Genomic DNA, 14,069 nt, shown 5'->3' with positions numbered 1-14,069 from the left:
AGCAAGAGAGAAAATGTCAAGCCGGGAGGATGAATAGAGGGGAGAATGAGATATGAAGAGGAAGAAGAGAGGAGGACTTGCTTTATTGCTGGAATGTGAAATTGAAGCCCCTTAGCTTAATGCCAGCAAATTGACTATCAAGACCTATGGGGTTTGCAAGTGCAGGCAAATTGCCCTCACTGAATCAACAAAAATTGGGTCTTTGTCATTTAAAATTATACATCTTCATTTTACATGAAACATCCTCAAAGCATACACATTACCTTTCCTAAACTTCCTGGCCTGAAAACATTGTGAGAATGTCAATAACAGACACTAATGTTAACTGAGGATGCATAAAGAGAGCACCCCAGGTCGCACCTCTCTTTTATGGGGCAGGCTAATGGAAGAACCCTCTTAGACTATGCCACAATATATTTCCATATGTGGCCTAGTAGACTAGGATTCCATTGTAGAACTTACACACATGCCTACAGCCATTTAGATTGAATTGCAAATACATCTTTCATAATCGGAAATTTGTTCGCCGTCCCCGCTCTGATCTAGCATGAGTGAAATCACAACAAAGTAGGGTACTTGTTTCCTTTGTCTCTTTCTCCATCCCACTGCGTTCAGCATAACTCCTCACTGTCTATCTGGAGAGGGAAGTCAAGCACGCTTCATTTAATCAAGAACACAGCAGACGATGGGATGGAAATATATCCCATTTGAGAGCTAAAAAATGCATCAGCCAGGCCATTATGCAGTGCAAACTCTCTCTCTCAAACATACACACACACACAAACACACACACACCGTCCATCCCACACACAGAGAGGCAAGACACTGCATCATTGGGCACCGCATGCAAATTTGTGTTATGACCTTCTGAACCCTGTGGAGAGGATAGAAAACGATGGGCTAGTTCCACTATGACAGAGGCCGAGAAGCTCAACATTAGTGCAGACACTAATGCTAAAAAATACTGCATTGCATACACACTGCATCCACTCTGTCTTTCAGTAACCCCACTGACTCCATTTGTATCATGTCTCCATTATGGGAGACACAATGAAAATGGATTCCATTCCTCTGCTAGCCATATGGCCCCTGTCAGCGCATGCACTATACTTAAAACAGAAAAGGATTTGAATTTGTTTTTGTCATTAACATTAATGTGAAGCCCACTTTCTATCCACTTATGTATATTGAGTAAAGTATATTATATATAATATAACACTACAAATATTATCCTCAACTATATGTGTGTATGTATATATATTAAAAGCATTTGATTCAAGGTCAGCCACTCTCAACAAAGCAAAACATTAGCTAAGAAGTTAACATTATTGCACCGTGACCTCTGTAGCTCTGGTTGCTATACATCTTTATGCATTAAAAATACGAACAGAAGCAGGAGAGATATATGTTGTGTCACAGCCCGGAAGTGACCTTTCTTAGTCATAGTTTAGCAGTGTCGAGTAGAATTTAAAGGTCATACATATGTTAACAAAAACACAAAAATAACAACAGAATATGTAACAGGGCAACATGTACATTTATTTTTTTTCAGTCTGCATCCCCCTTCGTTTCCGTCTATTCAGTGTAATATTGATTTATTACTTAACAGCCTCTAGCTATCAGTGTGGGAAATATTACCAGTTACCGGGCAACATAGAGTTAACAAGTGTGAGGGGCTGGTATGGAGAGGAGGAGGAAAGACAAGAAAAGCATGAAATTGAGAGATTGAGGTATGTGGATTCTATCTGTGTGGCACATGTAATGCCCAAGACCACTTTAAGCCTATTGCACTTACACAGAAAATTGGATAGGATGAACAGTTAAAAAAAAAGGTGAGGGACATTTTCTGATATCCACTCATCTCCTCAACATGGCCAACACAGAGATCCTACCTTTCCACAGAAGTAAAAGGGATCAGGTCTCTTCTGACCCCATAAGCCTTTGTCATATTTCTGAGAGTCTCTCATCAGCACCCATACAAAGTGGATAGTGTTTGGTCATTTTCAGTGCCAATGAGCTAGTTTATGAACAGAATATCATGGTTTATGAGGTGATTAGAAATCGGTTTGGATGGGTCATTGTCTTTATGAATTGATTTATCACTTGGTTAGGATGTTTACATCATAAGGTTTAACTCAGGCACTGAAATGGACACAGTGATTATGTGGATTGTCACAGCACACTGAGTGTGCTAAAGTAATGAAAACACAAACCAAAACAGCAAAACAACAGCAAAAAAGTCCCCATGTTTTATCATTGAAGATAAATCGTTTCCTGCATCTGACCTCCTTACAAATCCACCTCTCTGGTTATAGTGAGTCCAGATTGTATATTTCACCATGAATTTGTACAGGAGTTGATGGAGGAGGGGGTGGCTAGCATTCATTATATGAATGCTGAGGAACATGGGGTATAAGCTGTGATGCACCAAACTTTTACACCACTAGGGGATCATCTACCATTAAGGCTCATCAAATACAGTCACTTTACTACTACTTTACAGTGCGAACAGGAAGTAGATAAATAGCTACATGGAGTAAACGGATAGTTTGACACTGTTTGTGTATACTCTTAAAACAGTTGGCTTTTTGAGGTTGCATGTGTAGATAATGCTAAACTGAAGCACCATGCTCTGAACTGACTGTTCGCTAATCTCCACCCCCGAGTTACCTTTCAAGCTTTTCACACTAATTCACACAGCACATACACATTTCACAATAACAGCAGCAGATTTACCACCTAAATTCTTTCTTTTTTTTTTTTTTTTGAAACAATGGCTCCTTGATTTCAAATAGAGGTAGACAAAAGCAGGTTTTTCATTTTCAGTTGGTAAACGTCAACTCAGCTAGCTAGGTAGCATTAAGGTTAGCTAGATTTAAATCGCTTGGGCTAAATTTTTTATGTTTTTGCTAACTTGTTTTTAAAATGGTAATCTACAAAGAAGTGTCTTAAACTATGCACTTGATGTCTACATACATACATGATATCATGATGAAAGATTAAAGCCAAAAGCTGCATGTCCCAGGCAAATTGTCAGGATCCTCAGCATCTATGTATGTACTGCTATTGTTAGCCTAAACCCTGATAGCATTCTGGACCAGGTTTCAGTACAAAGTAACACACGGTGAAAGTGGTAGTCATGAACAAGGCTCTTTTTTTAATCTGACTTCTACTCTGCAAACTAATGATATGCTCCTTGGCACAGTTATGCTCAGTTACTGTACACACTAAACTAGCTAACTCAACATAACTAACGATCGCACCTTAAGTTTCACTCTTTTGTTTTTGGTTTTGGAAAAAACTTTACATACTGTAAACACAGAGCATAACTTACAACAGCCGCACACACACTGCTTCAGTTTGTGGAGAAATCCAAAGCTTGACAGGCCTGCCATGGCTAGTTACACATGTTAAACTATGACTGCACAATCACTGTTTGCGGGAGGGGTTTAACCAACAGTCAATTACATGTAAAGTGTACATTATTGCTGCATGAAAACACAGCTGAAGAACAAACAGTGGCAAACTATGGGATACACATACAGTGACATGTAGCACATCAACTCATCGGCCTGCTTTAGAGTGAGTTAGAGGGGCTCTACTGCACAAGGTTTATGTGGGGTTTAGTATGTCTTACGTTGACTTTCTTTGTAAACGAGGGACGTTCTGCGCACTAGCGACGGCTCAGTGTTGTGCCTCGGTGGAGGGGGAGGGGGAACCTGTGGTGGATGAACACCCGCCACGGTGGTTAGAAAGGTTTTCAGGGTGTTTAGGGTGTGGGTTAAAATACTGTTTAGGCATTTTAAAGGAGAGAGAGAGAGGCCTGAAAAAGTCAGGGGGGTAAATGAGGTTTTGCGGCATCATTGCTTGAGGTAGATGACTCATCATTAGGCAGGTAAGCGGGAGTGAAGGTTTTCCTTCTACTAGTATTGCTCGGACCAGGCCAACCTCTGTCATCATTTAAAGGTGAGGTGCGCAATAGTGCCTGTCCTTAATTGACTAAGTCAATTGGCCATGTGAAGTTAAGGGTTATCAGCTTCCACAGTACTTTGGGTGTCCATCCATGAGAAGATATCCTTGTGAAATGCAATTAGGTTTGCTATTAAATCACAGCACTCATGTAATATATGTGAAAATCAGTGTCAGTGTCTGTCATATGGCATAGAAAGGAGGTTATTAAAGTTATTATGAAACGATTATATCATTACTCATGCAGTAATTGTCTCCTACACACGGTTTATGTGCTTCAAACACAGGCATTACAACACACTGATCTCAAACATAAAAATAAACACACAAACAAAAAGAATAAAATTGGACACACACACACAAACACACACAATCATATGCCTACACACAGGCCTTCAGCCACATGTAGGCACACTAATATGCGAGTGTATGGATGCACACACCCACCCACACACACACACACACACACACAGACCCTTCTCATCTCCATAATTACTGTATAGTCAGCATGTCTGTGTCTGGGGGTGACTCTCAAAGTGAGATGTTGACAACAGCCGAGCTGAACTCAAGCTGGGTCCTGTCAAAGGCCCGACACTGATAGCATTATCCGTGTAATTATTCACAGTTAAGTGAACTGCCTACTTACTTTTAACATAATAGATTTGGATGAGTAAGCCATATCTATGCTGCCTTTTCATTTCATAACTTATGTGACGTCACTAGCCCAGAGGATATATGCATTCCAATTTGTCTTAATTGGTTTAAATACAGCCTATCCATTATTTGTGGCTGGCCTTTCATTTCTTTTACATTTGGGCATAATCTCAAAGCACACCTGAGCTCCCTCTGAGGCACATTAGCATGCTGCAGCGCAACTGTTAAGAACCACAGACTTCTAATATATGGCTCATGCCTTTGCAAGCAGCCTGCCATTTTTCTTCTCTGCCATAAAATATTTGCTTGGCATTAATGAATGGGGAGTCAGCCAACGCTTCTGAAAATCTTGATCAAGATGTTGAGCAAATAAGGAGTGAAGGAAAAGGCCAGTCTGGCATTGGGAAATGGCAGAATGTTTGTGTGTGTGTGTGGTGTGTGTGTGTAGTGTGTGTGTGTGTGTGTGTGTGTGTGTGTGTGGCTACATGGCAAGGGGAATATGAGAGATGTCAGGCTGGCTTCTGTTCCTCTACTGGCGGTGTAAATTAGATGTGAACCAGCGTGCCGCCGATGCCAGGGGAAAGTACACCTATCAAGGCTGACTAACTCATCATGGCTCTTCGCACTGAAGCTCTGCAGATGAGGATGAGTGCGAGTGTGAGAGTGTGTGTGTGTGTGTGTGTGTTTGTGTGTGTGTGTGTGCGTTTAAAGTTTAATGAAACTGGCCCTCTGAAGGTCAGTGCAGAGCAAGCAGGGACTCTTTCGTCTGCTGCTAATGGTGTATTAATGATTCAAAGATGTTTCTGCGTCTCGTGTGCACAGGTGCCCACCCAAGCACCCCACTGACACACACACACACACACACACCGACCTACTATAATCACCAACACAGTCACACATACACATGAAAAACAGTCACATACAGTACATAAACAATGAATCCATTAAACAGACATATTAAGCAGTGTGACAGGCAAAGACAAAACACTTGTGGGTATAGACGTGGTGGGTTTTTTTTTCTTTTCAACATCGCATTGAGGTGAGGTGAGAAATAGTTTCACAGGTATTAAATTGCTGAATTTGGATTTCATTAACAGGCTGAGATTGATTATCCTTCAGCTAACAGCTCATGTGATCAACTTTTTTGACAGGTATTTAATAAGGCACCAAACTGAGAATGAATTAAGCTTAGGCCAATTACATCACACATAAAAAGGGGATTTACAGTAAATAAGCAGAAATACAATGCGCCTCCAAAGCTGTATTTATGAGGTAGTTATTGTTCAGTTCTCCATGGACGAGATAATAAGTACAACAGTGAATTAATCAAATGGTAAAGAAAATATATAAAGTATTCGCATTACATTCAAGTTCCCTTGTTAGAGCAAACAATGTTTTCACATTTCGAAGGCAGCGCTTTGGCTGGAAAAAAATACACCATAATGAATACAACCACTTTCAAAAGTACCTCATGTTTGTAAATGACTGGGAGCTATGCTCAGAATTTTTATGACTATAATTGTCTGAAAGCTGCATGTAAAAATAAATGCAGTGTCGCTGATAATATTTACCCAGTGCTGACCAAATTCTGTGAAGCATATTACTTTATTTTTGGATCTGCGCAGAAGTCAATGTTTGCATTCTTTAGTCAATCCTTTTGTGTTAACGGGGTGGGGTTTTCGGGTTGTGACAAAGTGTGAAGGGGAGTGGAGGTGCACAGGTACAGTGGGTGCCCATCCCGCTTTTGGGCAATGGTCTTACCTTGAATGTGGACATGGCTGCGTCCCTGCTATACCTGTCTATGGTGTGGAACTTGGACGAGTGGTTGAGCTCATGGTACAGCTCAGAATGTCTTTTGCGAGTGTGCATCACTTTCTGGAAGGGAAGAAAGGAAGGGACAGCAAAAATGAACCAAATAGAAACAAAAAAAAAAAAAGCAAAAGGAAGGGGGGGCCAATATATGGGCAGGCAGGGGAATGGTAATGGGTAAAAGGCTGAGGGACTGCAGTGATGCCAGCCATGAAAGAGGTTAGAAAGGGACGCCGACAGATCAATAGATTGCTGGCTCATGCTAATACATCATCCACTTCTTCAGTCTTTGAGAATTTGGCAACTGGGAATACTACAGAGGAGTCCTTTAAAGTGAAAATTTGGTGAAAATGACTGACACAAATGCCATTGTTACAGACTGGTGCCTGCTAGCTGGTGGTCCTGTTAACTCAGGATTTTGTCTAACTCATTAAATGTCTAAAAGATGGACTAGAATTTAACTCTGGCCCTAGTGAAAGGAAATTTGACAAAAATGCCTTCCCTGTGTTCTGAATATGTCTGTCTAGATGGCAGCTGTATTCCAGATCTTTAATTCTCTGACAGCAAACTGCATTTGTCAGTGCCACTGCTGTTGTCTCTCTGTGCTAATGGGCAGTGCTGGAGCTGTTCGACAGTAGCTAATCGTCAAAGCAGCTTGCAAAGCTGAAAGTGACACAGGGGCAAGATGCCAGCACTCACACCCACACACTTACCGGCCAGGACTGGCGCTTAGCACTGGCTCCTATGACTTCAGAGTGGGCGCTCTCATCTCTGCTCAGCTAGGCAGGTGCTACTTGTTCCTTGCTATGTGTCTTTTTGCTGCTGTGTGTTTTGCTTCCCCTTTTGTCTTTGGCATATCCTTGTTTGAGTCATACAATAATGTCAAATGTAACCCAAATAAACTATGACCTTAGGTAGTAAACTCGAAACGCTCAGTTAAAGGGGCACTCCACCAATTTTACACACTGAAAAACCCTGATGATGTCATCAGGGTTGTGTGGGCTTGGGCTGTAGAGTTCTAATGGACCAAATCGAAGGACTCAAACTCAGGATATCTGAACTTGTGCTGCACAGAGTTTGACTATTGTTTTTGAAATGTGTCTCTTGCAAGTCCCCTAACTTTAAGTGCAATACTAAATCACTGTAGCACCCCTTTAAATATTCAGAAAAGTTTTATTTCCTCTAAAAGACTATGTTTTTAATTAAGTTGTGAACTGTTCAGAAACTTTAAAGTTAATTTCTGACGGTGGGCAGAAAAAACATGGTTGAAAATTGGTTTACCTTCCATTATCTCATGGAAGTGTACCCTTTCCTATATTACTGTCAACATCTTTCTCAAAAGTCAATAGTCAATTCATGAGAAATTAGTTGATCTCCAGGAGAGCCACTCTCCTTGTTCATGCAGAAGCTACTATTGACTCTCCATATGAGTTGCTAGATAAGTAAAAGGATCAGCCACAGTCACTGTTAGTAGCTTGTCATCACTCATAACCTCTATATGCAGTATACAGATATATCTCCATGGTGGAAGGTGAATGTCCAGTCTCTTACAGCAGTCGAGATGACACTGAAATCGCACAAAAAGCAGCAGCAGTACAAAGGGAGGTACAGTAATTTGACTCATACTCGATAGAGACTGGAGATTCACAGGACACCCAGGTCATTCTAACACAGACATACTACTCACACACTGCCGACCCACGTCGATCCAACAGATATAACCAGCCAATCAACTACGACCACAAACGTGTCGACCCAGAACTGAATTACTTGTATTCATTCAGACACAGAAAGCGCTCTACTTTGCTGTTTCTTCAGCCAGGACCCAGACCAGAGAATGACATGACAACACTGTACGTGTCAGCGTGTGGTGGTTTTGTTTCTATGATTAATTGACACAAAAATGACTTCAGTAAGACAGATAATAGTCAGGGCCAGGCTGCTGGAGAAACAGCATTCTATGTAAGGTAGATCTGAAACAGTTCATTGTTCTAAATGCAAGGGAGACAGAGGTGCGAAGGGAGGGGTTTAGCAATGCTTTTTGCTCCTCTATGCATTACTCAAGTCCTGGCAGAAGCACAAGAAAGCAGAGACAGGCTAATGACAGGGAGTGAGGTCAGAGATCTTACCTCGAAGTCCAGCTCAGAGTACCGTACTCTTTTCCTCTGAAAGAGGAGGGGGGGCAGGGGGAGAGAAGAAAGCATCAATGACCACCCCTGGATCACTATTGAACTTTAGACCCTCTCTATCTCAGTCTCTTTGTGGATCTCTCAAAGCCATTGTTCAGTAACAAGGAGAGGGCTAATGTGCACTGGCTGCCCAACATGATACAGATATTCTTGCAAATGTCAAAGCAAAAAGCAAATTATTCAGTCTATTTCAATGTAATGAGATTAGTGAAGCGGAATAACCCAGAATTAGAATGAAATAATAATTTCTCGGCTCACATAGTCTCAAATACAATCACTACAACTCCAGCATAAATCATCCTCTTTGCTATTTTTGGGTAATTTGTTGGAGACATTCCGATTAAAAGAGCTGCAACAAACATATGAGAAATGGTTTTCATCCTCTAATCTTGTTTGGACCCTACCGCTCTCCTCTTAAGTGCCTCCGTGGCTACAGAGAGTGGCACACAAGCCACCAATTTAACAGCTGCAGACATTTCCAGCTCATCTGGCCCTGACATTACATTGCATTACATTCCATCTCTGACTTCCTCTCTGGCTCTCGCTGTCTGCCAGATTTGCATTTGGCAGGGTGAGGAGCTGCTCTCCACAGTTAGTTAAAAGCTGTATTCATTCTTTGTGAGGGCAGAGTTGCTGATCTGATGCTACGGCAGCCAAGGTTTTAAAAAAGTAAAAGGGATGCAAACAGATAGAGAGTTACGTTTCTCTCTTAGATGTCCTCTGCACTTTGTGAATTCACCCATCACTGCTTATAAAATACAATTCAATTACCGCCCTCCCGCAGAGAAATCCTTACCTTAAACAGAGAAATTCCATGATTGAGTTTGCTTTGTAATATGGACAACGTGCAACATGCATATACTGTACGTGTGCAGTATATTGCATGTTTTGATGGGGACACACATAAAGCAGTCATTAACTCACTCATTCAATATTCATAAGGAATTCCCTTGCTGCTGTGAGTTGATGGCATGATGATCCTAAAGAAATACCCAACCACATACACACTAGTTTTCCATTAGTTTGCATACATTTATCAAATAGAGGAAATTGTATGATAATCTGACCTCTATATCCAACAGTTCGTTGTAATTCATATTTCAAAACTCCCTCCACTGGTTTCTACAGCACGATGATTGGATAATATGCCCTGTCAATGTATTTTTCACGCTTTGACTAGATCATTTTGAGTTAAAATTTACAAGGCTTTAGCTAAAAACCAACAGTGAAATGAAACACTGAGTACATTTGCGTGATCCCTCCATTATGCGTCACCATGTTTGAATTGGGGAGTAAAACTCTGCTGTGATTTAATCTTGAGAGGCACGCTCTGATATCCATCTCCAAATCAAGCATATTCAAACAGGGTAAAATTATAGCAGTAAATTACATCCCGCAGGTTTCTCTGCAGATTTTTTTTTTTTTTTTGGTATTCATGAGTGCACTCGTAGCTCTTATGACAGTGATTTTTTATGATTTTTAATGACTTGTCCTTAACGTCCTCAGCCCTAAATGAAGCATCTGCACTTTTCAGTGAAAGTGTTGTTTCCATCTCTTTAATCAACCTTGTGAGTCAGCAAGATGCCAAAGTGTGTGTGTGTGTTTGTATGTGTGTGTTTGTGTCCATGTTTTTGTAGCCTTGTTTTTGTATGTATTTCAATGTGTTTGTCTGTGTGTGTGTGTGCGTGTGTGTGTGTAAAATTAAGGTGGGCTGAAAGACATTCACCAGGGGTATTTCCTCTGATCCTGTCTGTCTCAGTCCATCTGCTATGCCAACTTGTACTGTTAGGAGGGGGTATCACACACACATTATACACACATTATACACACACACACACACACACACACACACACACACACACACACACACACACACACACACACACACACACAGAGTAAACTGAGAAGACGCTGTCTGTCATTATGAGAATAACTCATTTTAACACTCATTGTTTCAGTCAGCGGCCATAAATACTACTCAGCTGAAAATAATTGCCGTTCTTATATCAGACTTCTATGGGTCACAACTGTGTTATTATCGTAGCACATCTCCTAGACATATTGTTAATGTGTATAAATGCTGGACTTACTTGAAAGCCACACTCATGTCACTGTATGAATATAATCCATACAATACAAACTGACTTCTTCCCACATCTTTTTGTAGCCATAGATACATGACACAAGTTAATTTGTCTAGATGAGAGAGAATATTACAGCTAATTTTTCCCAGATTAAAAAGAAATGTTACTTGGATAAAGTAGTCTTACTGTTACAGAATGCAAATCAGCTTGTTTTAATAGCATTCTTTAACTAAGTGACATTAAATGTAAATGGTATTATTTCTGTTTTAAGTGCTGGAAAGTGTTTACAATCCCAGTCACATAGACAGAATGCCACAATAAGAACTGAACCTTTTTTGTCGAGCATTTCCTCCCTCTCGCTCACTTTCTCTCGTCTTCATCAATCCACCACTTTAACTTCACATATATAGCCACACTACCACCACATCCATAACTTCAACCAATGAGCTTAGGTGAAAGGTGGACATAGTGAGGAAGCTCCACCACCACAGGGAACCTTTCCTTCCCTCATCCTTCAACCTCTGACCCACCTCCAGGGATCCTGCTGAGAGGCTGGTGTTGGCGTTAGTGCTGCCCAGGTTGCGCGGCAGGGTCCTGGTTCTCTCCACTGTAGTTCCCCCCGTCAGAATCTGTCGGACCGATGGCCTCTGCCCGGGCTTCAGCTGGAGGGAATGCCCGTGGGTGTGCATGTGTCCTCCGTGGGAGTGTACAAGACTACCCTGAGCCATCATGTGGCCGTGCCCGTGGGGCATGGTTTTGATCGTCCCATAGGAGCGGTTGAGGTTCATGGTGATGTTCATGTCGCCCACACTGGACGGCACAAAATCTGCCGGGTAGGCTTCGCTCTCAGCTGGGTGGAGGGTCAGGGGAGAGGGAGGCGGAGGGAAGGGAGGATCCTCCACCGCAATGTTGAGAGGCTTGTCCTCGCCCCCCAGTCCCAGGCCTCCTTGGGAGGAGGGCGCTGGAGGTTTGAGACTGACCGTCCTACGAGGTAAGACCATGTAGTCTCCCTCCCCTCCTCCGCCACTTCCTCCCCCTCCTCCTCCACTTCCTCCGCTTCCGGCACTTCCATCCTGGGAATTGTTGGAGGAAGCGGGCGGCCGCGCCCAGCCCAGGCCGCTCTCGGTGCACAGGTAGATTGGAGCGCCGCTACGCGGCTGCCCCTGCTGTCTCTGCTGGTCCACATTCACCTCCTTCTTTAGGGGCGTCTCACTCAGCTCATTGAGGCCTCCAAGGGGCGGAACCTTTGGGAGAAACAAGACATCAAATACATCAGCGTGACAGTGGAGGAAACATAACCTCTAATCTTATCTACATTTTTTTCGAAAGACAAATTGAGCGGAGCATGACATGGATCACCCAGTTTGTCAGTCAGTGTAAACCTCAGTCTCGTACCTGTACAATGAGGTTGGGAGGAGGAATGTTCCCAGGGAGGGAGCTGAAGTTGACTCCGACTCCCCCCTCCTGATGGGCTGCCAGCTTGGGATCATCCTCGTCATCCAAGGAGATGCGGGAAAGGGTCCCAGTGATGGTGGCCGGGTTACACGTGTTGACCTCCTTGAAAATGACTGGAGGGAGAAAAGGGAAGCCGTGGAGCCAGCGGGAGAAAGTGAAAAAAAAGCAGAGGTGAAGAGTTTATGGGTGGGGTAAAAGAAGGTGCAAAAGGAATATTTGGAGTGAAAAATAGGAATGGATATTGAGAACGGTAGGCAAAACACTTTTATTGAAGTGTTTGCAGCTTTGATGCAGCTGTGAGACAGATGGCATCTACAAAGAAAAGTTTCACTCCTTATTTTGGGCCCGTATAGTTCACTGTAACTAAGATGAGTTTTGTCTCTGACACTGTGACCTTAATTCTTGCTCCATCTCAAGATTTGCTGGTCAGCCAGGATTTTTATTAGCTTGGAGAAAGAGACCCTCGGTGCAAAATGCTGTGTGCTTCAAATGAAATGAGCCAAATTCCCTCGCTACCGAATCCTGTCCCACATCTCGCTCACCAGTTTATTACTCCCATATCATTGGGAGGGTGTGTTTATGTGCTTTAATATGTGTGTAACAATGTATATTTCTGTATGAGGGCCCGTATTTGTTTCATAATACCATAAATAAAACAGAACATTAAACTACACACAGTGGTTTTAGGTTAGCTTTCATGAATGTTGTTCAGAAAAAAAAGACTTCTAGAAAAGCTACTCCAAAATTAGCTATGACATGCTGATGAGACACGACGTTTGATCACAACTAACATCAATCTATCATCACAATCAAACACAAATCAAACCATCTGGAAGATCATGCTAGATAGCATGCTCATTCTGTCACCATCACAGGAAAGAATACTTACTCTGTGGCCCCCAAAATCCAACTCTAGACCAAAGCATGTAGCACAGACCATTTTCATGTCGGCTGCATTGATGTGACAAAATGTCAGGCTATACATTTGATCAAAAAAAAATGAAGCTGGATCCTGCTGAGTCTGAGCATACGAGCAAGGACACTTGCTTAGTACAGAACTTAGCATTTTTCTCTGTTTCACTGTCCTGTTGGTGCAAAGTGATGTGAAAGGGACTGGACATGTTGTGGGGAAATGTGACCAGTCTGATCCCATCGCGTCTGCATCCAACAGTGGAGGCCCAGAGGATTACCTATAGACGAATCCGGCTTTATCTGTTTTATGTGTTGTTGTGGTCGAACTCATTCTGTAGTTTTACCTACAGCCCGGATTCGTCTATAGAAATGATTGAACTTATGGGAAAGACCAGGCAGTGTTAAGTAGGTCAGTTATAGGTGCAAAACTTACATGGGTGTCCTCTCTCTGCAAGGGTGGAGGGGGAAAGTGACGCTGTGTTAATATTTCAAAGCACAACATAAACCATATTGTGGTACATTTGTACACATTTTTAACACAGACACAAACACACGCAAGACCCTTGTCACCAGTGAGTGAAGCAGGTCTGGACAACATTGAGGATTGTTATTATCATGCGCAATTAAACACAGTCTAATCCAAACATATGTTCGCTGAACACTTACTGGGCAGAATCAGTGTGATTGATAAGGCATAATAATTTGCGCACAACTGTGTCGAGATGTAACACATCATCTCCTGTCATTTCATCAACATGCACAGCAGCGAGCTAAGAATGTAACACCTCCTCATTGCCTCTCTGCAATGCTAATCCTGTGTTGGATAATGGAAGAGGGAAAAAAAAGAAAAGAAAAGACAAGAAAAAGAGAGCCAAATGGAGAGAGGGAAAAAGAAATTAGGGGGAAGGGAGCGCTCACCTGTTTGACATGCCAAGTCCACATCCTTCTCAAAATCCGTCTGAGAGAGGGAGGCAGGGTAGGAAGAGAGGAAATACAA

The 14,069-nt window shown here is 42.3% G+C and overlaps 1 protein-coding gene across 6 annotated transcripts in view; it reads right to left on the bottom strand.

The window, feature by feature from the left end:
- The window catches only part of adgrb2 (adhesion G protein-coupled receptor B2), a 148,528-nt gene that overhangs the window by 11,800 nt on the left and 122,659 nt on the right, over positions 1-14,069 (bottom strand). For 5 of the 6 annotated variants that reach the window (XM_087169802.1, XM_087169803.1, XM_087169804.1 and 2 more), the window contains 6 exons: positions 13,991-14,030; positions 13,506-13,520; positions 12,101-12,273; positions 11,236-11,949; positions 8,562-8,597; positions 6,385-6,498 (listed from right to left, as the gene is read on the bottom strand). In XM_087169802.1, the coding sequence (XP_087025928.1) occupies positions 6,385-6,498; positions 8,562-8,597; positions 11,236-11,949; positions 12,101-12,273; positions 13,506-13,520; positions 13,991-14,030 (1,092 nt within the window). The remainder of the gene's footprint in view (positions 1-6,384; positions 6,499-8,561; positions 8,598-11,235; positions 11,950-12,100; positions 12,274-13,505; positions 13,521-13,990; positions 14,031-14,069) is intronic. The other variant, XM_087169801.1, reaches the window with a different exon arrangement.

The sequence above is a fragment of the Seriola lalandi genome, unplaced genomic scaffold (genome assembly GCF_002814215.2).
Source record: "Seriola lalandi dorsalis isolate HSWRI2012SDOR001 ecotype SW California unplaced genomic scaffold, Sedor1 jcf7180002054916, whole genome shotgun sequence".
NCBI classification, from domain to species: Eukaryota; Metazoa; Chordata; class Actinopteri; order Carangiformes; family Carangidae; genus Seriola; species Seriola lalandi.
Note: the sequence above shows the minus strand (reverse complement) of the source record. Positions and strands in the feature narration are given on the sequence as shown.